This window comes from Callithrix jacchus, chromosome 22 (genome assembly GCF_049354715.1).
Source record: "Callithrix jacchus isolate 240 chromosome 22, calJac240_pri, whole genome shotgun sequence".
NCBI classification, from domain to species: domain Eukaryota; kingdom Metazoa; phylum Chordata; class Mammalia; order Primates; family Cebidae; genus Callithrix; species Callithrix jacchus.
Window position 1 is genome coordinate 44672555 of NC_133523.1, and position 26493 is coordinate 44699047.

Here is a 26493-nt window from a genome sequence, read left to right on the forward strand (position 1 = left end):
ATATATGTGTATATGTACATATACACATACATACATATATATTTCTATATGTATATATAAAGAAACTATGATATATATATATCTAGTGGAACACTACTCAGCCATAAAAAGAAATGAGTTGACAGTATTTGCAATGACCTGGATGAGATTGGAGACTATTATTCTAAGTGAAGTAACTCAGGGATGAAAACCAACCATCGGATGTTCTCACTGATATGTGGGAGCTGAGCTATGAGGATGCAAAGGCATAAGAACGATACAATGGACTTTGGAGACGTGTAGGAAGGAGTGAGAGGGGAGCGAGGGATAAAAGACAACAAATATGGTGCAGTGTATATGCTCAGGTGGTGGGTGCACCAAAATCTCACAAATCTCCACTAAAGAACTAACTCATGTGGCCGGGCGCAGTGGCTCACGCCTGTAATCCCAGCACTTTGGGAGGCTGAGGCGGGTGGGTCACAAGGTCAAAAGATCGAGACCATCCTGGTCAACATGGTGAAACCCCGTCTCTATTAAAAATACAAAAAATTAGCTGGGTGTGGGGGTGCACGCTTGTAGTCCCAGCTACTCGGGAGGCTGAGGCAGCAGAATTGCTTGAACCCAGGAGGCAGAGGTTTCGGTGAGCCGAGGTTGTGCCATTGCACTCCAGCTTGGGTAAAAGGAGCGAAACTCCTACTCAAAAAAAGAACTTACTCATGTAATCAAATACCACCTTGTACCCCAATAATTCAGGGAAAAATAAAATACAAAAAATAAACTTTTAGATCCTTCTATGTACCAATTTAAAAAAACTTGGTGCTGAAAACCCATTCCTCATGTCATGAGCTAATGAGGAAGGCACACTTGGCACCAGGACAGGCACACAAGTGTCATCCTGCACAACTGATCTCGGTCATCTTGCACCCCCTACAGCACATTCTCCTCACAGCAGCTGGGGTAACTTTTAGAAAATGGAAATTGGACCCACTGCTGGGTCCAAAGCCCTCCAAAGACCTACCATCACTCTTAAAATACAAATCTTTCTCACCAACACAAGGCCATGCATGACCCACCTCTGCTTACTGGCTCATCCCGTCTCTTCCTCACCCACTCTGTTCCCGCCACACTGTAGTTGTTGTTCCCTGCACTTGCAAGCTTATTCCTACCTCTGGGCTTTTGCACTGGCAGTTCCCTCCACCAGGAAAGCTCTTCCCCCAAATGGCCCCATGATTTGTTTTTGCTTCTGCAGGTCTGCGCATAACATCACTTCCTCCAAGGCCCTTCCTTCCCTGACCCCTGTGGAAATGAGCTCTTCCTGTTTCTTTCTCTCATCGTCTTTAATCTGTAGCCCTCATCACTACCTGACATTATATATTGATGTGCTTACTGTCCATTTCTCCCAGACTGAACTTCATGAGGGCAGGAACCTTGTCTCCTGTTCACTGCCATGTTCCTAGAACCCAGAGGAATGCCTGATGCAAAGAAGGTGCTCATACATGTGTTCAGTGAATAATCAAGTCCTTGCCCTCCAGCCCAAGTTTGGGTGGCCACAGGGTGAGGACAGGACTGAGAAGCAGGGGTTTGGGAGAATACTAAGCCCTGGGTTGAGTGGTGGGAGGGCAGAATTGAGAAGCCTTCTAGGTGGACCCTTGAGGATCTGAGCAGGGCGATGGGAAGAAGGGGCATTTCTGACAGGAAGCCAGCCCAGCAAGTCCTGGAGGTGGGACTGAGCGCACCATCTCCTCAGGGGGCTTGAGACCCTCACAACCTCCCCGTATCTACAGGGCCGCAACCCTGAAAGCCAGCGCCCCCTGGTGATAGTAACATGAACAACCAGGGCTAAGTGCTCACCATTAATTCAGCACCTCCACTTCTGAGCTTCCATTTCCTCCCAGTGGTGCCTTAATTGGGGCGGGGGAGGGGACTGATCCATTTTCAGAGAAATGGAAGATCAGAGGCTAAGTCACTGACATCGGCTCACACAACCCTGCCTCCAGAGTCCAAGGTTTGGGAGGCCACCCAACCCCTCCTCACCCATGACAGAGATACCAGGAGAGATTCCGGAGGGGATGGGTGGGGGAGGGCCCATTCCACGACCTTCATTCAATCTTTGAGAGCTCTGGAGGGAGCCCTCGATTTGACCCCTTCCGGCTGGGTGTCTTAGGGCCATTTACCGCCTCAGGCTAAAGCCAGTGAGGCAGTGGTGGAGACCAAATGAGAGTGCAGTGCGTGCTGCACATGCGGCGCTGTAAGGGAGGCAGCGTGACGGGGGCTGTGAACGGCGTGTGTCCATCAATTCAGGTCACTCTGCTTACCCCACTGTGGGCAAACAGGAAACATCAGGAATCTGGTGCTCAAGGAGGGTCAGGATCACGCTGATCGCGCCCAGAACCAGCAGAAGCACGAGGCAGGTGGTCCCCAACCTACCCCAACTCGCTCAGGAATCACAAGGTGTTCAGCACCATCCCCCGTGAGACCCAGGAGTCCAAGACCCCAGGCCCTCCTTCCTCAGGTTCAGATGCCTGAGGACTGCAGCCCACTTCCTCTAGGCCTAGCTCTCCTCTCTCAGACCCAGGATGAGCCCCCAGACCCCTCCTCCCTCAGAGCCAGAAACCCAGCGTGGGACCCTTCCTCCCTGAGACCCCGACGTCTGGGGTCCCAGTTTCTTCAGGATTTCAGGTCACCAGGGTCTCGTCCCCCTCCCAACCTCACATGGAAGGCCGGGCAAGGTAACGGGGGGTTTATTCACAGTGTCATTTACAGGCAGTCCCCACCCTGGGGGACGTCAGATCCCGGCGGGAGGCCCGGAGTCGCTAGAAGGTGGGGACGGCCTTGGGGGTGGGGGTCTGGGCCGGATCCCGGGGCGTCCCCGGCGTCGCCTCCTCGTCCAGCCCCCGGCGGCCCTTGCCGATGGCCAGGCGGGGCCGGCCGCGGTTCAGGCCGTCCAGGAGCGCGCAGGCCTGGCAGAGCGCGCGGCTGGCCAGAGCCCCGCAGCGGGAGCAGGAGCCGGGGCGCGGGGGGCGAGCGGACGCGGCCAGCGCCAGGCGCTCGGCGGAGTGCACGAGGTCCAGCACCGCCGACGGCCGCGCCGCCTCCAGGCGCTTGAGCAGGTCCCGGGCGTGGCCGCGGAAGGCCTCGGGCGCGTAGACGCACTCCTCGGAGAAGTAGTCCAGGCGGCGGAAGTGCGCGTACAGCACCACCTCCTTCTGCGAGGCGAACTGCAGCGGGCGGCAGCGCGGCAGGGCGCCCCCCTCGCCCGGAGAGCCCAGGCCCCCGCCCCGGGCCAGCCGCCCGGCGTCGCCCCGCAGGAAGTTCATGAGCACAGTCTCCGCCATGTCGTCTGCGTTGTGACCTGGTGGGGAGAGACGGGAGCGGGTGAGCTGAGGGCGCTGCTGGTCAGGGAGCCCCCCGGGCAACCAGGGGTCCACCAGGACCCAGAGTGAGACTGGGAGGGAGACCCATGGAGACCCAGGGCACAGTGGGACCGCCAGGACCCAGAAGAGATGGCGACGGGGAGAGTGAGCCATGGAGACCCCTGAAAAACGTGTAAAGGCCAGGATCCAGAGACAGGTAGGGGAGAGAGAGCCATGGAGACCCCTGGGGAACCGTGAGGCAGCCAGGTACAGGCCGGAGGAGGACACACACACACAAAAAAAGAGAAACATAAGCTCCCCTGGCGCAACTTGGGGGGGGATGCCTCTTGGACCTGCAGAGCGGACATTACGCTAGTTGCCCTTTTCTATAGGAAGTAAAAGTGCATTATGCTGCTAATAACCTTATCCTCAGTTAAAACTGTAATCAGGATGGTGTTTAAAGCATAGCATTTAACAGAGATTCTTAACAGAGCTGGTGGGGTAGGCAGGCTGCCCTCTCCCCCACCGCCTAGGGTGTCCATGGCCTAATTTTGGGAACCTATGGATATGTTTGGCTGCAGGGCAAAGGGGAATTAAGGTTGCAAGTTGAATTGGGGCTGCTAATCAACCGACTTTACAATAGGGAGAGTATGGCGGATTATCCAGGTGCGCTCCATGTAATCACAAAGACCCCTAGAGTGCAGGAGGGAGGCAGAAGAGGGAGAGAGAGGACCAAGGAGACCTTTGAACATAGTGGGCAGCCAGGACCCAGAGGGAGATGGGAAAGGGGGAGCCTGAGCCATGGAGCTCCCCTGGGCACCATAGGGCACAAGGACATGGAGCTCTCCTGGGCACCATAGGGCATAGGGCATAGTCCAGGAGAGGGAGACAGGGCCATGGAGCCCTGCTGGGCACTGTGGGACAGCCAGGTGGAGGCTGGAGGTGGACACAGCAGGAATCAAGGGGGTAATACAAGCTCCCTGGGGAAATTGGGGGGGCCTCATTTGCCACCCGCCTACTGCATATGGGGGTTGTGAGGAAAGAGGCAAAGTTAGAGCGACGAAAACAGCAGGACTCACCCTGCCATCCTCAGCTTTGAAAACGGAGGAAGAGCTGGGCACAGTGGCTCACGCTTGTAATCCCAGCACTTTAGGAGGCCAAAGCGGGAGGATCACCTGAGGCCAGGAGTTTGAGACCAGCCTGGCCAACATGGTGAAACCCCATTTCTACTAAAAATATAAAAATGAGCAGGGCGTGGTGGCGGGCACCTGTAACCCCAGCTATTCAGGAGGTTGAGGCATAAGAATCTCTTGAACCCAGGAGGCAGAGGTTGCAGTGAGCCAAGATTGCGCCACTGTACTCCAGCCTGGGCAACAAAGCAAGACTCTGTTTCAAAAGAAGAAAAAAAACCAAGAAAATGGAGGAAGAGGCCATGAGCCAGCATGAGCCAGGAATGTGGGCAGCCTCTGGAAGCTGGAAAAGGCGAGGAAATGGACCCCCTGGCCCAAGAGCCTCCAGGAGAAACACGGCACTGTTGACACTTCGATTTTAGCCCGGTGAGACCTGCCAGACTTCTAATCTCCAGAAATGCAAGATAATAAATCTGTGTTGTTTAAAGCTGTGAAATTTTAAGTAATTTGTTATAGCAACTAGAGAAAAATGACACGGGGCCTCCGACAACACAGACTGTAGTTTATGTTTGTGTGTGTGTGTGTGAGTGTGTGTGTGTGTCTTGCTTTAGCACCCAGGCTGGAGTACAGCGGCTCGACCTCAGCTCACTGCAACCTCTGTCTCCCAGGCTTAAGTGATCCCCGCCCCCTGCCCCGCTTCAGCCTCCAGAGTAGCTGGGACCATAGGTGCACGCTACCATGCCCAGCTAATTTTTGCATTTCTGTACAGATGGAGTTTCTCACGTTGGCCAAGCTGGTCGTGAACTCCTGAGCTCAAGTGATCCATCTGCCTCCGCCTCCCAGAGTGGCTGGGATTACTAGTATGAACCACCCCACCTGTAATCGCTGCAGAGTTTTTGTTATCTTTGTTTAGAAATAACAGTGAGAAATATTTACACACTGGTCACCATGAAATTGAAGCTATACTTGTTCTGCGTCTTGTCAAGTTATACTTGAGTCTGTATCAGTGCTTCTCAATCTGGTTGTCAGGCTGGGGGTGTGGTGCTACCATTGAATAGCATCTAGTGGGTAGAGGCCAGGGATGCTGCTAAAATCCTAGAACGCAGAGGACAGCTCCCTAACAACAAACTATCTGGCCCCAAATGTCAATAGGGCCGAAGTTGAGAGACCCTGGTCTATATGGTAAAAATCCTCCAAGAACTTGGCTCTAATTGTGTTTGTAGCAACGGTGACCTCCCAAAGAACTGCCAAGCCCTGTGACCTTGAGATTAGCATGTTTGCTACTGGAAATGACATCTGGTTAAATGTTTACTACTGACTTAAAGTTGTAAACCACATCCATTAGGAGAGACTGGATTTGCTCCACACCTTGTCATTGCAAACCCACTTAGGAGCTCCCAATTTTGTAATAATTATTACAACAATCACTATACTCTGCCTTTGGAAATAGAGCATATAAACAAAGGGAAAAATCACCTTCCAAGTTAGGGATTTTTCTGGAAGCCTTCATTACTTTTAGAAGTACAATTACTAAGTGATTCTATCAAATTAACTTTAAAACCTGAGGCAGGCTCTCATTCTCCCACCCCGCCCCCAAGACGGAGTCTTGCTCTATCGCCCAAGCTGGAGTTGCCGTGGCGTGATCTCGGCTCACTGCAACCTCTGCCTCCTGGATTCAAGCAGTCCTCCTGCCTCAGCCTCCCACGTAGCTGGGATTACAGGGGCCTGCCACCATGCTCGGGTAATTTTCGTATTCTTAGTAGAGATGGGGTTTCACCATGTTGGCCATGCTGGTCTCGAACTCTTGACCTCCTGATCCACCTGCCTCAGCCTCCCAAAGTGCTGAGATTACAGGCGTAAGCCATGGTGCCGGACCCAAGCCTCTCATTCTTTCCATACACTGCTCTCGTATGGAAAGGATTATTGTTCCCATTTTCAATCACAGAGATCTAGGGATTTCTCCAAAGTTATTCAGTAAGGAAGGGGCCACACCAGTGAATGAAGCTCAGTAAGCCTTCCCCAGAGCTGATGCCCTAGCACAGTGGCAGATGACAGATTCAGAAAGACTTCTGCCTTCATACCCTCCGAATGTGCTGATTCTCTCCAACCACCACTCTCACCTCCATGACTGCAGTTGGCTTCCCACTGACTGGTCTCCTTGGCTTTGTCCCTGCCCCTCCAACCCAGGTTCCTCACTATGGCCTGGGTGAGCTTTTCAAAGTGAAACTCCCTTCTTGTCACTTTTGCTGGTTCCACCACAGCCTACAGGGTAATGCCTGACATCTTCCACCTCTCCTGCCCTTGCTTTCTGGGATCCAGCCACACTGGACTTCTTAGGGCAGCCCAAATTGGCTTTTGTACAGGCCAACAACCTCTCCCCAATTCTACCCCCGTTACCTCTTCACCTTCGGATTTCAAAATAGTTCTCTGACCCCACTCCTTCCACATCATAGAGTTCTCTGTGTGTACACATAGTCTTTAACATGTCCATATATGGTCAATAACATGTATAGTGTTTATAATTTTGTACTTGATAACCATGCAAAGGTAGGAACTTGTGTATAACTGTATTCTCAGTCCTAGCCTGACGATGATGACAATATAGCACATATAAAATGTGTAATCTATGCTATATCATACAGGTTATGTAACATAACTAGAAAATAGATGTACTTCTAATTATAATAACAATTAGATGAGTTTATGAGCTGGGTACTGTTCATACTCCTGGTTTAGGGATGGAGAGAAACAGTACATAGTTAAGAACTTTGGCCACAGGGGATCCGGCATATAGCAGAAACTCGGCATCTGTTTGTTGAAGGAATGGATGAAAAGACAGAGAATAAAAAAGAAAGGAGAGACCAACAAAGAAAAGGAATTAAGAGACAGAGATGCTTTTTAGAGACAGAGCTGGATTGTGAAAGGTGGACCATAGAGATCAAGCATGTTAGAAACACTTGAAAATAAGCGAAGAACCTGAGATCTAATCTCCAGAGACTTTCACCTCCCACCCGTTTGGCAATCTCTGCAGACCAAGACTGTGGCCAAGACCCAAAAACCTTCATGATCCCTGCCTGGCCCCTCGGTCTCCCCAGTGTCTAGAACCTTCAGAGGGCCCAAGCACCAACTGGAGCATGCGCACTTCCGCATCTCCTTATAAGGATCCTCCCGTTAAGCCACACCCAAGGTCTCCTCCCCCGCTTCTGGAGCATGCGCACGAGACCCCTTTCAGGCCCCGCCCCCTGGCCCGTGCATGCGCCCCACTGCCTCTGAGCATGCTGCTCCGTGACTGCGCCTGCGCTCACCCGTCACGATGTGCGTGGCTCCCACGCGGCGTGCCCCTTCCTCCAGCGCCCGGCGACGCAGCACCCCGCAGAAGGTGCAGCAGGAGCGGCTGCGGCCAGAGCCAGCTGTGCTGCGGGCCACCGCATCCATTGTCCAGCCCCCGAAGAGGTCTTCGTAGGCCACGACGGTAAGTGGTAGCTCCCAGCGCGCCGCCTGGCGCCGCACGGCCGCCAGTGCCGCGTCCCGGTAGCCGCCGATGCCCTCGTCAACGGCCACGAGCTGCAATGAGATGCCCAGGCGTGGCACCAGCTCGCGCAGCACATGCGCCAGCACCGTGGAGTCCTTGCCGCCCGAGGCGCCAACAGCCACCACTGCGCCAGGCGGCAGCAGGCGGCCTGTGAGCACTGTGTGCAGCACCTCGGCCTCAAAGGCGGTGCAGAAGCAGGCACCGCACAGCGCTTGGCCCGAGCGCGGACGGCGGAGGGCAGCGCGTGCCGCGTGGCAGGAGGTACACGGTGGGGCGGGCATTGCGGGAGGCGTCGTCTTCTCCTAGACAGGGTTTGAGAGGAGGTGGGTTACGTATGGATTCCAGATTGCAGGGTCCTTGCCTTCAGGGAGATTGTCAGGATTGCACCTCTGGCCGGAATAGACCAGGGAGACTTGTGCGCGAGTAGAGTGGCTTCTTCTAGCACTGGAGACGGGACGGTTATAAGTGGGTCCTGGTGTAAGGAAGCCACTGCCTTAGGGAAGGCTTCTTGGATTGCACCATTATGCACCAAGAAGAGAAGTAGCTTAAGAAGCTGGCTTCAGGGCTAAAGAGAGGGAGGACAAACAGGTTATACCCAAGATTAGGTTGTGTCTTATCCGGAGGGATGGGGTGTATATTAAGGACCGTTTGTCACAACCTCCTGGGAGGCCACCCTTATAGCCTAGATCAGAAGGACAAGGTAGATATCATTGGCCTGGGTCACCAGGGCTGTTAAGAGAGGTTGGGAGGTGAGGGATTTATGACTCTAAGGGCAGAGGGAGGCCAGGGGATTGAAGCTGTGTTCAGGGGAAGGTGGAAAACAGGAAAGGCCAATTGATTTCACTCTGTAGGGTGTGATACAGTCTCCAGGAATGGGTTCTGACTGCATCCTGTGAAAGGCAGGGTGATCACCTTCTCCAGGGAACACACAGGTAGCCTGGATCACACCTCTCGGGAGACCAGCTGGGGTTGCACCTGTTTTGGGGATGAAAGAATGTGTGGGCCTCCAAGACTGAAGTCAACCCTGCTCTGGTATCAGAATCCCCCACAAGTTTCTGTGGCCTCGTCAAGACATGGATCAGCCCGTCTTTGACCTCCATCCGTCTTCTTTCCTACCTCATCCTTCCCCACCCAGCCAAGACTCCAAACCTCCAGTCAAATCTTGGTCCTCCCTGCCTGGTGAACCCACAAAAACTCCCCAGGCTCAGTTCCCCTCCCCAAGCCACCATCACCTCCAGCCTGGAGTACTTGTCTCCTTGCCATTCAGAGCAGGTCACATTGCTTCTAGGACTTACCACAATGTGTGGAATTATTTTATGTGACTATATTTACTGTCTCTAACTTATCTGAGGGCAGAGGCCAGAGCCACTCAGATGTCTAACAGGCATCTCCAAACCCAAATTCCTGATTCCTCTAACTCAACGGGCTTCTTCTGGAACACAAGGCAGCTCCATCCATCCAGCTGCTCAGGCCAGAAACTTTGGAATTCAGGAAACTGGACTGCTGTTTCCCTCATTATTACACTTGTCATGCTCCCAGGGAGTGGCACCAAACTGCAATGCCAACTTACGGACCTTTTCAAACTCCAGGTACCTAAATGAAATAGCAAATCCTATTTGAATATGGCTTCAAAACAACCAAACCCTTCTGACCATCTCCATGACAGCACCCTAGTCAGGTCTCTCTCCCAGATGGCTGCAGCACTCCTTGGAATCTTTCCTCCCCCCGTTTTTGACTCACTCCTCCTTCTGTGCTCCTGGATTTTCTGCTCAATTCTCTTCTGGGGAGGCCTTTTCATGTTTTCAGGTCCTGCCTACCACCCATCTCTTTCCAGTCTTTAAAAAATATTTTAAGTTTAAAATTTTTTGAGATGGAGTCCCACTCTGTCACCCAGGCGAAAGTGCAGTGGCATAATTTTGGCTCACTGCAACCTCTGCCTCCCAGGGTCAAGCCAGGCAGATTGACTCGGGCAATGATGAGAGAAAGTGATGAAGGGTAACTTCGAGGTTCTGGCCTGAGCACTGGGGGGATGGTGGGGCCATGTTTTGAGGTGAGAAGACCAGGAATTCCATGCGGACATGTCAGGTTTGACGTGCATGTTAAACGTCTTCCCTCAAAGACTTCAAGGACCCGGGTCACTGAGTCGGGTGCCTCCACCAAGGCCCCCAGAGCTGCATGTGGGCCTCCATACCGGCCCCGATCCTGACACACTGTCACTGGTGACAGGTCTGTCTTTCTGCTTCTTCAAGGCAGGGGCAGGATTGGCCTGCTGCCCACCCTGGAACTTGCGCAGAGTCGGTACTCAGTAAGTATCTGTAGGATGAGGGAATAATAAATACTCCCAAAAGAGAGACCGCGGATCCCAGGGATGCCTCTGGATTGCAGCCTTTCAAAAGGACTGAGAGTGTGGCATGGGGGCGGGGACAGGGAGATGGTCATATCCTGTCTTGGGGAAGGGGGTGGCCTGGCAAGAGACAGGCCAGACCGCAGCGTCCAAAGTGGGAATCCTGGCTGTAAGGCCTCAGGGACACCGCGCTGGGAAATCACAGAAGCGTCTCACGCTCGGAGAGACCTTCAACCCTCCCACGGCACCGCAACAAAGAGCCGGGGTCCACGTGACAACCCACCGCAGGACAACTCACCCGGGCAGAACGCAGTGCTGGAACGTCCACACAGCCCACCACGCGGAAGCCTGGCACGGAAGTGACTACTCCGAGACTACCACTCCCACGATGTCTTGGGACTTCCTTGCCTACAGCTCCCAGAATCCCATGCGGCAGCTCCGCTGGATGTGCCAATGGCTCCGGGGTTCCGCTTAGCTTACAACTCCGAGAAACATTTGCATTGTTCTTTCTGCCGCCCCCAAAATGCACTGCCCCTTTTGCTTTCTGCGCCCGTGGCTCTGAGGTCCCGCTTGGCCTACAACTCCCAGAAACACTTCCCTTGCTCTTTCTGCTGCTCCCAAAATGCACTGCCCCCGTTTATTTTCTGCGCCTGCGCGCGGACGCGGGGAGCCGCGGAACTGTGTGTACTGTTGTTGCCATGGCGGCGTGCTGTCACCAGTAGGTTCACGTTGCTGGATAAGCGAAGTAGTAGTATTCTGATTAGCTGGCTTGTGGGATTATTACAGGATTTTAAGGGGAGTGTAGGGCATATGATTTCTGCCCTTTGAGGCGGGGTTGCTGGGGTGGGTCGCAAGTGTAAAAGGCGCAGACAGCGCCTGCGCAGAACAGACTCCGAGGATTGGCGTGGCGTTCTACGTGCACGCAAGGCAGTGGTGTTGCTCGTGCGCAGGTCGAATTGGGAAAGGGAGTCGGGTGCAGGCTAAGGGACTCTGCACGTGCGTCAGATGTCAGCGATTGGGGGTGTGGTGTCTGCACGTGCTGTTGGCTCTGGATAGTGGGTACGACTGAAGAAAGTAAATTTGCGGTCTATTTTGAAGGTAGTTCCCATAGGACTTGTAAAACACTGATTGGAGCGAGGACTGGGGCAATGACGAGAGAAAGTGATGAAAGGTAACCCAGACGCCGGGCAGTGAAACGGACGTCCACCCACTACTTTCACGTGGAGTGGGAGGTGGAACTAGAGGACAGAGAACAGGTTAGAATGTTTTTGACTGAATCTGGAGACCCTGGGCACCCCAGAGGTCCTGAGTTTCAAGACTGAGGGATCCAAAGGTTCAGGCTTCTGATCCAGTGGTCCGTGGACCCAGGGTCATGGAGACCCCAGACTCTCTAAACGGAAGGATCCAAAGACCCTTCTAACTGAACCCAGGATCCCAGAGGCTCAGAGACTGAGGCCCTTGAGATGAAGGGGTTTAAAAACTCAGACTCCTGGCACCAAAGAAGTTGAGAGAACCAGTAGACTTGGAGACAACCACGTGTAGCCTTAAAACACAGGGATCTGGAGGTCTCCACCCTCTCCACAAAGCCCAAGGGCCTTGGAAACCCCAGAGACTCAAATATGGGGGCACAAGGAGTCTAAGGACTCAGATACCTGAGACCCTCGAGACCCAGGTCCCCAAACCTGGGTCTTCAAAAAACCAAGGCTCAAAATTCCTCTAGGCGGCATGGTGGCTCACACCTGTAATCCCAGCACTTTGGGAGGCCGAGGCAGGCAGATCAAGGTCAAGAGATCAAGACCATCCTGGCCAGCATGGTGAAACCCCATCTCTACTAAAAATATAAAAATTAGCTGGGTGTGGTGGCATGTGCCTCTCGTCCCAGCTACTTGGGAGGCTGAGACAGGAGAATCCCTTGAACCTGGGAGGCAGAGGTTGCAGTGAGCCAAGATTGCACAGGTGCACTCCAGCCTGGCAACAGAGTGAGACTCTGTCTCAAGAAAAAAAAAAATCCTCTAGATCAAGGGCCCAGAGCCTCATAAAGACAGATGTACAGAGATCCCCAGGATGTAGAGGTCTATGGTGGGTGATGATGTGAGAAGAACCCCATGCACCCTGTAGCCCGATTCTTTCCCCATAACAGGAAACCATGGTGCCTTCCTTTCAGATTAGATGACGAGGTCACTGTTAAGCCTCACCGTGGGCCACTTCTGTTCATCTGTGTGTGTTGGTTCATTTGTTGAATTTATTTCCTGAGGCCCCCTTGTGCCAGGTTGACCCTAGATTAGGTTCAGGTAACACAAATGAATCGGACTTGCTTACTGTCCTCTGAACATCTCCCACCCCCCACCCCTGTCCTCCTGGTGGGGAGATAGGGACTTAGTACAGGGCGATAAAGCTTGACATGGAAGTGTTAAGGGCCTTGAAAGCTCAATTTCAATCACTGCCAGCCAGGGTGCCAGGAAAAAAATTCAACAGGGGCTGCTCTGTGCCATGCATCATCTCAGTTTCTTCATCTGTAAAGTGAGGGCGATAACAGCAATGCCTGCCTCACAGGATTTATATGAAGTTAAATTGAATTAACAGGATCTCAATTTAGAGCAGCTTCTTCATTCTGCTTAGTTGATGTTTATTTGCAGGGATGGCTTTAGTCTGCAAAACCAGCTTGATTTTCTGAGAAAAAGATGTAGTGATCGTGGTCTGTAATACTTCAAATACGTCTTAGTATCAAATTATGATTCTTTTGTTGAGCATTATTGTATAATTATGCTAGACATTGATTTATGCCTTTCTGTTGTGATTTCATTTCCTTGTATAATTTAGTATTAACTTGGGGTTGGGATTGCCTATATGTTGGTTTTGTATTTAGAGTGTTAAGGCTTAGAAGTTTGGAGGATGAAATTTAGCAGAAATGGGACATACCTGAGGGGTTGTGGGAGGAGTGGCATGAGGTCAGGGTCAGTCAGGGTCAGTCAGGGTTTAGGGTTAGCAAGAGAGTGCCTGCAGCTTTCACCAACAGTCGACTTTATCAGTCTTTTTAATCTTGCAAACTAGGCAGGCAAAGATACTGCGGTGTTTTCAGTGGCACTTACTTGAGTTCCTTATTGAGGCTCAAACTCAGCAGGAGTACCTGGGAAGAAAGTAGGACGCAGAAACGGCCGGCGCGGTGGCTCAGGCCTGTAATCCCAGCACTTTGGGAGGCCGAGGCGGGTGGATCACGAGGTCGAGAGATCGAGACCATCCTGGTCAACATGGTGAAACTACTAAAAATACATGGTCTCTACTAAAAATACAAAAAATTATCTGGGCATGGTGGTGCAAGCCTGTAATCCCAGCACTTTGGGAGGCCGAGGCGGGTGGATCACGAGGTCAAGAGATCGAGACCATCCTGGTCAACATGGTGAAACTACTAAAAATACATGGTCTCTACTAAAAATACAAAAAATTATCTGGGCACGGTGGTGCGTGCCTGTAATCCCAGCTACTCAGGAGGCTGAGGCAGGAGAACTGCCTGAACCCAGGAGGCGGAGGTCGAGATAGCGCCATTGCACTCCAGCCTGGGTGACAAGAGTGAAACTCCATCTCAAAAAAAAAAAAAAAAAAAAAAGAAAGTAGGACTCAGAAGTGAGAAAGTTGGAGTGCAGCTTTGCGACAGTGCATCAGCCAGTGGCTGAGCTGCAGAGGTTCCCAACTTATTTCAAATTTTGGTGAAAAATAACATGTTTTATACTGTTATTTCACAAAGAAACTGGACTTCTTCAAATTTGTAGGGCTAATTTTATATATTTTTGGGTTAGAGACTATAATCTTCCAACCTTCCCTAATATTTCCCTCATATTTTGCCAGCCACCCTCGAGTAAATCCCAAAACACGGTGAAAATCACATTTCGATTATTTTAGCTGCTGGCTGTGTGGAAAATCACTGGCATCCCCAACTTTCAACTATAAAAAGACAAGCAATTAAACCTTCTGAGTCAGGAGAGTGTCCCCTTGTGTCAAGCAGTGTTGCAGAACGTCGTATGTAGTGATCTAGCAGATGAGCCACATGGCTGCTGAGCACACGTGCCCGCTTGCTGCTGTGAGCTCAGGCTCCCTCATCATTAGTCTCTTCTATCTCTGGAGGGAATGATAAGGGCCACTTAGTAACCTGTGTAAGTTATAGAGAGTTAAAGATGTTTCCCCAAAACACTGAGGACAGAATGAAAGGTGAGGAGTGTTAGCCACAGGTCAGAAGTGCAGGAGAGTCTCTCAGTGTGGGTTGTTGGGGAAATGCAGGTCTTTTTTCCTTTGGAAGTCTCCCTAGAATGGGGTTAAGGACTCTGCCCATTCTAGGATGAAAAATTGGGATATTAGACGCCCTCAGATATTTATCGCAAGCCTTCATTTAGGGTTCTTAATGAGTCTGTTCAGCCATCACAATCTCAAGTGCTAAGTAGGACATTGGAATCTCTCCACAGTCCAAGTTAGCACTGTCTTTTAAAGTCGAGGTCCTCATTATTCTCACTTGAGAAACCTTATTTATCCCACACTCACCCTACTAACACATCGTGCTCACTGTTATCTTTGCAACAAGACTTGAATTTTACTTATCCTAAGGAGTGCCCTTTACATGTCCAGACCCAGTTCTGACTCATTCTTCAGCCCTGCATGTCAGTGAGGGCTAGGTTAAACCATGGTGACAAACCTCCAAATTTCAGTGGCTCAAAACTCTTCTTCCTCATTTATTTTTATCTCATCATGGGTCAGGTGAGAGGTAGTTCTGTGCTGTGTCGTCCTAACACAGGAATCCAGGCTGAAGGAAGTACCATCAGTAACATCCCCATTGCTATAGAAAAGACAAAAGCATGCTGAATAGAACTCTTGGAGATTTCTCCTGAAAAAGTCATATGCTATTTCTTCTCGCCTCCAATGGCAAAAGAAAAGTAATGCGGCCGTGCAAAAATTTAAGTAGCTGGGATAGAACAGAGTGCATTCATAAAAAATGAACTGAGAATGTTTGGAGAACAGCACCGATGACTATCGTGAATGCCAGCATGCATTCCCGACAACCCAGTGCTGCTGCCCTTCATGCTTCTTCTGTCTTGCAAAGTATTAGAACTTCTTATCTGCAGCCATACTGCTCAGAGGGACTGCAGAATACATAATGACATCTCCTTTAGGATGTCCTTAGAGAATTAGAGTAAAACAAGTTAAATAATCCAAAAGTGCCTTTGGGTACAGTTATTTAGCTCTAGAGGGTAAGATTAGAGCTAGATCGTAAAGATAATAATAGGGTTCAGGTTAGAATTAGGGTCTGGGTCAGGGTCAGGGCTGGAAGTATGGTTAGAGGTGGGGTCATGGTCAGGGTCAGAATTAGGGACCAGGGTATGGATCAGGGTTTAGCATCAGAGTCAAAGCCTAGGGACAGGGTTAGGGTTAGAAGTGGAGCTTTGTTCTCCTCAGGAGCCACCCAAGGAGAGGCCGTGGCTTTGGAGCACCTGGTAGTGTGTCCGCAGTGAAGACCAAAGTTTCATTCTCCTCAAATCTAATCTGGGGAGACGTGGCTGCAGGGCATGTGAGGAAGGTGAGACAAAAGCTTCCTGTCTGCTCCCCGTGTGCAGAGGAAGGAACTGTCTGCTCCCCGTGTGCAGAGGAAGGAACTGTCTGCTCCCCGTGTGCAGAGGAAGGAACTCTCTGCTCCCCGTGTGCAGAGGAAGGAACTGTCTGCTCCGCGTGTGCAGAGGAAGGAACTGTCTGCTCCCCGTGTGCAGAGGAAGGAACTCTCTGCTCCCCGTGTGCAGAGGAAGGAACTGTCTGCTCCCCGTGTGCAGAGGAAGGAACTGTCTGCTCCCCGTGTGCAGAGGAAGGAACTGTCTGCTCCCTGTGTGCAGAGGAAGGAACTCCGACCCTGGCTTTACTTCCACACATTATGTTCTACACGTCTTGTTTTCAGAAGCCTCCCTAGCTTGAGGCTTTGGGTGCTCATCATCATAGCGTGTCATAACATATTGTAACATTTGGGTTCATTTCTGGAGTTTGATATTCATATAGAGAAAGGAGAAATGCTTAGAGCCACCATCAGGACAGCTGGGATGAAAGCTGGGGATGGGCAGGTGTCTTTCAGGTCACCCCAAGCCTGAGGCTGGAGGAAACATGTCCATCCCCTGTAAACACTTTTATTCATGTTTTAATTACTCATTTTTCTTACAGTGTTAAAGTAGTCAGAACAGTATTAAAAAATGAAAAGTAGGCATATTACCACGTGCAACATTATTTAAGTTTAAATATATTATTTGTACCTCATCATTTTTTTGAGAAAGTCTAAGGTTCATTGGCAGTACAGTTGTAATAGTAGGTAGAATAATGTCTGTTTTACAAACATTAACATCCCACCTTACATGTATGAACCTCAAAAATCTTAGGTCTCAGATTTTTTAGGGAGTTTATTTTGCCAAGTTTAAGGATGCCTGCACCCATGATGCATCCTCATAAGGTCCCGACAACATGTGCCCCAGGTGGTAGGAGCACAGCTTGGTTTTGTACATTTCAGGGAGACATGCGACATGAATCATCAGTGTATAAGATGTACATTGGTTCAGTCCAGAAAGGTGAGACAACTTGAAGAGAAGGCCAGACGGGGGCTCCAGATCATAGGGAGATAAAGATGAATGGTTTCATTCTTTTGAGGTGCTGATTACCCTTTCCAGGTGAGGCGATCAGACGGGTGACTTTGGATAGAAGGGAAGGCAGGTTTGCCCTGAGCAGTTCCCAGCTGGACTTTTCCCTTGAGCTTAGTGATTTGGGTCCCCACGATCTATTTTCCTTTCACAAGGTCTAACATGTTTTCTTGAGTGTTAAGTATTCATTGTGTATTCTGTTACACAGAGAAGGCGCAGATTTTATTGGATCGGTCTCATGAGGTCTGATGGTTTTATAAGGGGTTTCCCCTTTCACTCGGCTCTTATTCTCTCTTACCTGCCACCATGTGAGATGACCCTATCACCTTTGCCGCGATCTTGAGGCCTCCCCAGCCATGTGGAACTGTGAGTCCACTAAACCTCTTTTTCTTTATAATTACCTATTCTTAATAAAAAAAAAAATCATCAACTTCATGACTAGCTATAGAGACATAATTACGTAGAAGTTCAACGAAATTTGGAAACATTCCAGAGTTTGGGTTTCCAATAATTCTTTGTGATTCTTTAAAAGATAAAGTGTTTTTTCCCCATAAGACATAGAAACATTTAAATCACCCATAGAATGTCCTGCCATTTTTGTTTCTCCGGTTTCCTCATTTTCTGCAAAGCCTTGTTGAGGAAATTGACCTTGAATATCCTTTTAAACTCGTCTGTGTAGGAAGCGTTGTGGTGAAACATGAAATCATCATGGTCGCAAGTTCGGTTCACGTTCTTTCTTTCTTTGAATATTTTTTCCAGGTGGCCAGTATTTGATTCTGGTGTATTATGGCTAAAAGGTAGGCCCTGGAACAAGATAAGGACAAGGAGTATTTGGAATAAGTGATCCACTCACAGTGAATCAATCTGCCATTGGAACGTATCTTTACAAAGTCACTCCTTTTAAAATATTTAGCCGTGAATTGAAACAGAGTCTGTAAGATTATTTTTTTTTCCTGGTCTAAGGTGACCAGCATTTTAGAGAAGGAACCCAGGACACAACCACAGCATAAGAAAAAAATATGGTAAATAAGTTTACACGCATGTAAAGCGTAGACTCACGGAGTGAGGAGTTAGCTCCACCTTCTCCATGGCTGAGTGTCTGCATGAATTATTTGGAATTCTTTTGCAAAGGAGACTTCTGTTCCACTGTTTGCTTATTCACCTACGTATACAAATACACCTAGATAATGACCTGAAGCTTTAGTGAGTATCAAACACTACGGCATTATGTTGCACAGTTCATCCCTGTGTTGGCCATTGGTAGCTCTTTTTATTGGCTCCAATTTTTCTTTGACATATTTCAATTTTTTTTTTAGTACTTACCTACTTTCTGATCCTTCAAGATTATCCTGGCTCATATGTTTACTGTCCCAGTTCTAGTATCAGACATTTCTTCAAAGAGCCTGATTCCTTTCAGAATGGCAGGAAAACTTATATCTGGCTGCTGAATGAGCACGTTGTGTCTTGTCCCTCGTCAGCAATGCTAGGAAGTACATGTGTGTATGTCACCTGCCTCTACACACCCAGTTACAAAGGTTTGGATGTGGAACTGTATGTATCCGCATTAAACTAAAGATAAGTTTTCTTTGATGTCTCCACCTCTGATCTACGGTCACACGAATGTTTCTACCCTTCTCCCCTTGCTAATTTGGAACCTCCCACTTCAACAGGGAGAGACCTGGTTCCTACCACCTGCGACTTCCGTAACTCGTTGTTTTATCCAGATACAGCTACTGTGGTTTTACAGTGGTTCCCAATTACCCCTGTTGGAAAGAACTTTATAAAATGGAATCCAAGGATGAAATATAGTTCATTTGCCTTCAGCCTATAGATTCTGTTCATTTTTCAAAGAGACTTAGGTCAGCACCATTTTCCCTACAGCTTCAGTGAGTTTTCCCCACATTTGTGTCTTAGGCCGTTTTGGGCTTCTGTAACACAACACCTGAGGCAGGGTGATTTGTAGAGAAGAATGGTTCATTTCGCTCGCAGTACTGGTGGCTGGAATGTCCGAGATTGGGCAGTTGCATCTGGTAGGGCCTCAGTCTTTTTCACCTCATGGTGGAAAGTGGAAGGGGGAGCAAGGGGTGCACCAGAGATCACAGCAAGAGGGAAAGCAAGAGGGAAGCCAAGGAAGCCAGACTCTTTTTAATTATCTACTCCTGCAGGAATTAATCTGTTCCTGTGAGAGCAGACAGAACTCACCCCCATGGGAGGGCACTAATGTATTCATGAGGGATCGATCTCCATAATCTGAGCGCCTTCCACTAGGCCCCACCTCCCCACACTGCCACATTGGGGGTCAGATGTCAACATGAGTTTTTGCAGGGACAAACCACATCCAAACCATTGTAATTTGTAGCATAGTTAAAATATTTTTCATACTATGTATTCTGTGCGGGGATACTCCACATCCTGAATAATATTATTTAATTAAAATAGAGTTTGATTTACCCATTTATCTGTAAAATTCTGCGTGTTTTGACAAATGCATAGTGACAGGTATCCACTATTAAAGTATCATATGGAATGCTTCAAACCCCGACCCCAGGCAGCCAGAGGCTTCCCATCTGTGTAGTTTCCCTTCTCCAGAATCTCATTAAATGAGGTCACGCTGTGTGGATTCTCCTAAGACTGTCTTCTTCCACTTAACAATGTGCATGAAAGAGTCACTCGTGTCTTCGTGTGACTGGATGGCTTGTTCATTTCTGTGGCTAAATAGTACCCGTTGCATGAATGTGTCACAACTTGGTTATGCATTGTTGGGAGCAAAACCTTGCTCTTCTAACTTTGTTCCAGGGTTGGAGGCCTTCCAATTAAGTGACAGTAGATACACTAGTAGGGGAGGCAATACCTGGCTTCTTGTTCCACAAGTATCGTCATGGGACAAAATTCATCAGATGGCAGGATCCAGTTTACAAAGAGGTAAAAATGGCCCAAAGACAAGAAGCAAGACTAGAACCTGATAACCCTCAAGGACTATAGTTTTCTTATTTAAAAAAAATTTTTTGAGACAGGATCTCGCTGTGTCACCGAGGCTGGAGTGCAGTGGTGCAAGCGCAGCTCACTTCACCCTCTATCCCTGGGTACAAGCAAGCCTCCCTCCTCAGCCTCCCGATTAGCTGGGACTACAGGCACACACCATCATGCCCAGCTAAGTTTTGTATTTTTAGTACAGACGGGGTTTCACCATGTTACCCAGGCTTGTCTTGAACTCCTGGCCTCCCGAAGTGCTGGAATTATAGGCATGTGCCACCGTGCCCGACTGAGTTACACTTTTCCATTGAAACATAAAATTCTCTCTGTAGTAACCATCGTTTTTGATCACAGTTCATCAAAGTCAGATTACTCTTGTTTTAAAAATAAGTCGAATTTTGTTAGATTTTGCTTGATTATGTAAGTGCAGCAAGAACAAGAGCTGACCACACAGGTGCTCTCAAGTTTCTTTGCTGAAAGTTTTCGTACAGAATCTCAGACTGGACTTTTAAAGGCCTTACTGAGGCTAAAGCCAGGCCCAGAACATAGTATCAGATTTCAGCCGCAGTCCTTATGGCTTTGGGTGAATTCTTCTCTTCTCGAGACCCCCAAACTATCCCCAAATTCCTGGGCCTACAAGGAAATGACTTCCTTACTAACCTGTAAGGCTGTGAACCCTGCAATCTAGGCATCGGGCTGGCTTTTCTCAGAGTGCTTTGTAAGGACGGGCTCCATAAAAGTCAACCTTGGTCCCTTAACATTGCTGGTCAGAACTGATCTTAGGCACACCATTCCTAAAGATGAGATTCCGGGAAAAGCCTTGATAATATAACCAGAGTTTCCTGTTACGTCCTGTTCTAAGGTGAACAGATTCTTACTGGACTTCTGCTAACAACTCTATTGTCATGAAAAGAGTTTTCAGTAAGAATTTCAAAATTCTGGAGAAATCAGGTGGGGGAAAAAGATAAATGCTTTGTTTCTATTTACAAAAGTGTAATCTACTAAATTGTTGTGAATTATAGTTAGCTTAAGAGAAATAGATTTCCGGCCGGGCGCAGTGGCTCAAGCCTGTAATCCCAGCACTTTGGGAGGCCGAGGCGGGTGGATCATGAGGTCAAGAGATCAAGACCATCCCGGTCAACATGGTGAAACCCCGTCTCTACTAAAAATACGAAAATTAGCTGGGCATGGTGGCACGTGTCTGTAATCTCAGCTACTCAGGAGGCTGAGGCAGGAGAATTGCCTGAACCCAGGAGGCGGAGGTTGCGGTGAGCCGAGATCGCGCCATTGCACTCCAGCCTGGGTAACAAGAGCGAAACTCCGTCTCAAAAAAAAAAAAAAAAAAAAAAAGAGAGAAAGAAATAGATTTCTTAAATCCGGAAACCATAACATTAAAGAACCAGCAGTGCTCAGAAAACGCTATAAAATCATAATCAGTTTTCATCAGTTCATTCAGTGCCATGTCATCCATTCAGTCCGGCTGGATCTTGGGTTACAGTGTCATGAACCCATCAGTTTCTCAGCTAGACTTCGGGAGAACTTCACTGAGTCAAGTGTATGTTCTTAAAGTTATTTAAGCAATATCATCAGAAGCCTGTAACCAGAGTACCTGTCATAGTGTTTTCTGTGAGTCTGAGGGACTGTGTTGGAGACATTCTGACCTGCAGCTCAGTGCAGGAGCTTTCAAGAAAGCCTCAGAGCTAACTAATATCTAAGTGACCAAGAGCCTGAAATCGCCGTGATGAAAGATCTGATGAGGCTTCAGTACACCGCAGCTCACAAGGATATTCAGTTTTGTCTGTGGCACACAGCATTTAAAATAATAATTGAAATTACGACTCATAACACTATACCAGCACAAAGCATGGATAAGGAGGACATGGACAAATTTACAGGAATTTTATATCATTTCTGAAAATATAACATTTTACCCATATAAATACAACCCAGGGAAGGTTAGGTATCTCTTTTTATTTGTATATTTTGTATAGTTTTTCTTATAAAAAAAATACAACCTACTTTACTTGCAAAACTTGCCCTACTTTTCTTGCATACTTTGCATAGAGTACTTTCTAGGTATTCTATTATTTCTAGTAATTTTATTTATATATAGATTATATTTTTAATACTTAGTAATCTTTATTTTCCAGAGTAAACTAGGATTAAGAAGACCATTTTAAATTGCCAATATTTTAACATTCTATGGTAGATTAGAAAATGTATGCGTATACGATCTCCCAACATTTAGAGGGATGTGTTTCTTCACAGTACAGTTTCTCAGTGTGATAGACAAAAACAATGTTTGTAAACAGGACAAAATATCTTTAGTCTCTCCGTAAAAATAGGGGCCAAAAGTATATAAAGTTGAATTTGTTATGTTCGGCAATTAAGGTTTTCGTATTGTATCTTACTTATAAATGATCTAGATATTTAATGCAAATCTTTTGGTTAACTTAAGGTTAAAAATTATCGAAAGTATTTTGGAAACTATTACTAGGCAGATTTACTGTTAAAAATTATTATTGAAATGATTTTTTTTATAAGAATAACAACTTAATTCGAATCAAATCTATAAGCTTTAAGATTATAAGTATCTAGTAAGTATAATATTAGCTTAATTGACTAGAACTCAAGCAGAATAGAAATTAGTTTTATATTCAGTAGCGATAGCTCTGAAGACACAGTTGTTACTACACAAAAAATATTAAATCGATCTTATTTAACGATGTTTTATCTAAATTGTGATACCTTGAAAAACATTTGTATCAGTTCCTACATTTCTAGCAGTTTGGGGAATATTTATTTATAAATGCTTATTTTTTTTCCAAGCTAAGTTAGAGCACTTTTAGAGGACTTTGTAAATGAATTTTGCATTGCTATCTGGAGTTCAGAAAATATCACATAACATACATTAATAGGCATAAAACACAAATAAAGATCTCAGAGCTTTCATGCGAACATTGTAGCCATGAATCAGGCATACTTATTCTCATGGTTAATTTTAGACATCTGTTTGGACCTAGAGATACATAGCTGGTAAATCACAATTTCAACATTTCTGCTCATTTGATTACAGGTTCTCAGGCATCTAAAATAATTAACAAAATGACAATTTCTAGGACTTCTGTGGCAGAGTATGGAAGGTCGTTTGAACTTTGTAACACTGTCAGCTGAAGAGTGATGAGGTTCATAAATTTGGAAATGAGAGCTTTCTTTATTTTTATTTACCTTTTTTTTTGAGACGGAGTTTCGCTCTTGTTACCCAGGCTGGAGTGCAATGGCGCAATCTCGGCTCACCACAACCTCTGCCTCCTGGGTTCAGGCAATTCTCCTGCCTCAGCCTCCTGAGTAGCTGGTATTACAGGCGGGCACCACCATGCCCAGCTAATTTTTTGTATCTTTAGTAGAGACGGGGTTTCACCATGTTGACCAGGATGGTCTCGATCTCTTGACCTCGTGATCCACCCGCCTCGGCCTCCCAAAGTGCTGGGGTTACAGGCTTGAGCCACCGCGCCCGGCCCTTTTTTTTTTTTTTTTTTTTGAGAAGGTGTTTCACTCTTGTTGCCCGGGCTGGAGTACAGTGGTATGATCTTGGTTCACTGCAACCTCCACCTCCCGGGTTCAAGTAGTTCTCCTGCCTCAGCCTCCCAGTTAACTGGGATTATAGAGGAGTCCACCACCATGCCTGGCTAATTTTTTGTATTTTTAGTAGAGACAGGGTTTCACCATGTTGGCCAGGCTGGTCTCAAACTCCTGAACCCATGTAGTCTACCCACCTTGGCTTCCCAAAGTGCCAGGATTACAGGCATGAGCCTCTGCACCCAGTGAGAGATATATTTCCTATAAAGGGTTGCAGCCTACAGGGTAGTCCTTCTAACAGGCTGGAAAACATAGACTCCAGCCAGAAGCCAGAAGCAGACACTTCAAGGGAGAGGTAGAGGAAAGAGTAATTTATGCTGAGTGGCCTGGCCAAACACATGTACTTAATAAGCTCTAGGAAGAGTCATGAATATTTATGAAAGGAAAATGTGTGCAATCGCAGTTGAGTTTCTTACTCCTTCATGGGTCCCGCGTACAAAAAATGGCAGTGTTAGCATGAGCCCAGGGTGAAGCTTTCAGCCCTCTGACATTAAAAGGTGAAGCAGAGGACATGAAAACTTGCTCTATGCATCCTCTGTATACTGGCCAGAGCCTCTCTGTCATGGGTGGTCTCTTATCAGGGAAGAAAAGAGAGGCAGCTTCAGGCAGTTGGTCGGTATCAGTGGTGGAGTCTTTTGAAAGGGCTGGTTTCTCTTAAATCCTTTGGTGAGGTGTCTGTTCAGATTTCTGTACATCTTTAATTGGGCTGTCTAACTTAGTTTTAATATTTTTTTGTATATTGAATACAAATTCTTTCTCAGATCTGTATTTTGTAAATATTTTCTTTCAGTATGTGGCTTGTCCTTTTATTCTCTTAACAAGGTCTTTTCCAGAGTATACACTTTTAATATTTAAAAAATCCACTTAATTCTTTGTTCTGTTTGTATGTCACTTTGTGTTGTTTGGAAAAACTCAGCACTGAACCCAAGGTCGTATAGCTTTTTTCTATGTTTTCTTCCAGATTATACAGTTTTGCATTTTTAGTGTCAGGGTAATTTTGAGTGATTATTTGTATAAGTTGTAAAGTTTTCATCTACATTCATTTCATTTCCTATGATTTCCAGTGAATCGTTCACTACTTTTGGGAAAGACACAGGATAGTGGGCTCTGTTAGAGTAGGTGAATAGCTAGACATGAACATGGTGGGAAGACTCATCTGGAGGATCCGTAAAAGACTTATATATTAGTAGCATCTCTACTGCTGGAGTGGATGGGCACTTGTCAGTTGTGGGTAGGAGGAAGAAGAGGTATCTATGCAGAAAGAAACACCCTAGAACTCCTCTTAGGATGCCCCAGTCATCATTCACTCTACAGTTAAGATGTCAGAAAATTGCTAGCTACATGCTGATAAGAAGGACAAAGGGGACATTCTTAAGAGAAACCTGGCACCATAAGTACAGATTACGGCAGAGAAGGACATTCAAAAGAGATAGGCACAGGAGGTACAGATGTGACCACTGTAGGGCCTTCCTGGAGGCGGGAAGGAGCCAGCCCCAATATTGGATTTGGATTGATCACCACACATTGCCTTAACCAACAGTGAGGAGGTCCCACAAGCCTAAGAGGGGCAAGTCGGGGACCTAAGGCAGGAGCAGAAAAACCAGACAAAGAAAACAGGTGGAGACTCGAGACAGAAGCAGGAATGTGAAGAAGTCCAAAATAAAATTCCCTGCACAGGACTCTTAGGCTGTTTTCCTGCATGACCAGCACTCCTCCCTTGGGGCCTATTTTTCCTGCAATAAGCCCTTTACACTGTATTTATTTTCAGTGAAGTTATCTGCCATCTTTGTACTGCATCTTGGTGAAGATCTTTCTTCCAAGTTAGACAAGAACTGGGACATCAGCTCTTTCCAGTAATAGCTCCGTTTCAGTTCGAATTTCCAGAACTGTGGGTGCTGAATAACTGGCACTCTGACTTTAAGTGGTGCAGAAGGAGGCCAGTAGGGGGCGCCAGCCATCACACTGGGAACAACAGGGCCCTGCAGTGTCCCCAGCTGCCAGAAGGGGGCATGCTGCCAATACACTGAGCAACAGGACCCTACAATGCCCCAGCAGCCAGCAGGGGGGCACACGGGCACCACACGATGAGCAAGAGGACCCTGCAGTGCTCTGGTTGCCAGTATGTGGGTGTTGCCAAGACACCATGAGCAAGAGGGTCTTGCAGTGCCCCCAGCGGCCAGCGGGGGGCGTACACCGCGAGTAAGAGGGCCCAGCAGCACAGGCACCACACCGTGACCAAGAGGACACTGCATTGCCCTGGTTGCTGGCAGGGGCATGTTGCCTGTACACTGTGAACAAGAGGGCCCTGCAGTGCCCCCGTCACCAGCAAGGGGCGCCTGAGCCCACCTTTTCAGGTGGCCTAACGGCACTGGCGTGCGTCGCCTCACGGTGCTTGCGTATGTTGCGTGCATTATGGCGCATGCATGCGTTATGTTGTGTGCGTGCGTTGTGTTGTCACAGCACCATGTGTCTGCCATGGGAAACAGCGGGCTGGGGTGCCCCCTGCCGGCGGCTGAGCAGTGCAGGATCCTCATGCTCATGATGCTGTGCCCGCACCCCCTGCTAGCAGCTAGGGCCACTGCAAGGCCCTTTTACAGTAAGACCCCCGCCCCAGGGTCTGTGCCGAGGACGCAGCTCCACCCTCACAGTGCCCCCCAGGTCTATACTGAGGAGGGTGCAACTCTGCAGACCACTGTGACGCGATGCACGGCAGCTGGGGAGCCTCGGAAATCTGAAAAGGTGGGCTCTGGCGCCCCCTGCTGGCGGCCGGGACACTGCAGGGCCCTCGTGTTCACAGTGTAGTGGCAACATGCCCCCTGCTGGCAACCAGGGCAGTGCAGCCTCCTCTTGCTCTCAGTGTGGTGCCTGTGCTGCACTGCAGGGTCCTCTT

The 26493-nt window shown here is 48.2% G+C and overlaps 1 protein-coding gene and 1 long non-coding RNA gene across 4 annotated transcripts in view; one reads left to right on the forward strand and one right to left on the reverse strand.

The window, feature by feature from the left end:
- Positions 1-2704: 2704 nt before the first annotated feature.
- Positions 2705-10705, reverse strand: CTU1 (cytosolic thiouridylase subunit 1). 3 transcript variants are annotated; one of them, XM_035286747.3, is made up of 5 exons: positions 10637-10705; positions 10206-10307; positions 8907-8969; positions 7768-8296; positions 2705-3331 (listed from the first exon to the last, which is right to left on the reverse strand). In XM_035286747.3, the coding sequence occupies exons 4-5, from the start codon at positions 8273-8275 to the stop codon at positions 2793-2795; spliced, it is 1047 nt and encodes a 348-aa protein (XP_035142638.1). In that variant the 5' UTR covers positions 8276-8296; positions 8907-8969; positions 10206-10307; positions 10637-10705; the 3' UTR covers positions 2705-2792. The 3 variants fall into 3 exon arrangements, with proteins under 3 accessions (XP_035142638.1, XP_035142636.1, XP_035142637.1); XM_035286745.3 differs by lacking the exon at positions 10206-10307; XM_035286746.3 differs by lacking the exons at positions 8907-8969; positions 10206-10307.
- Positions 10706-10984: 279 nt separating this feature from the next.
- The window catches only part of LOC118150272 (uncharacterized), a 53626-nt gene continuing 38117 nt past the window's right edge, over positions 10985-26493 (forward strand). Inside the window, exon 1 of the long non-coding RNA XR_004738335.3 lies at positions 10985-11056. This is a non-coding gene — a long non-coding RNA (uncharacterized LOC118150272). The remainder of the gene's footprint in view (positions 11057-26493) is intronic.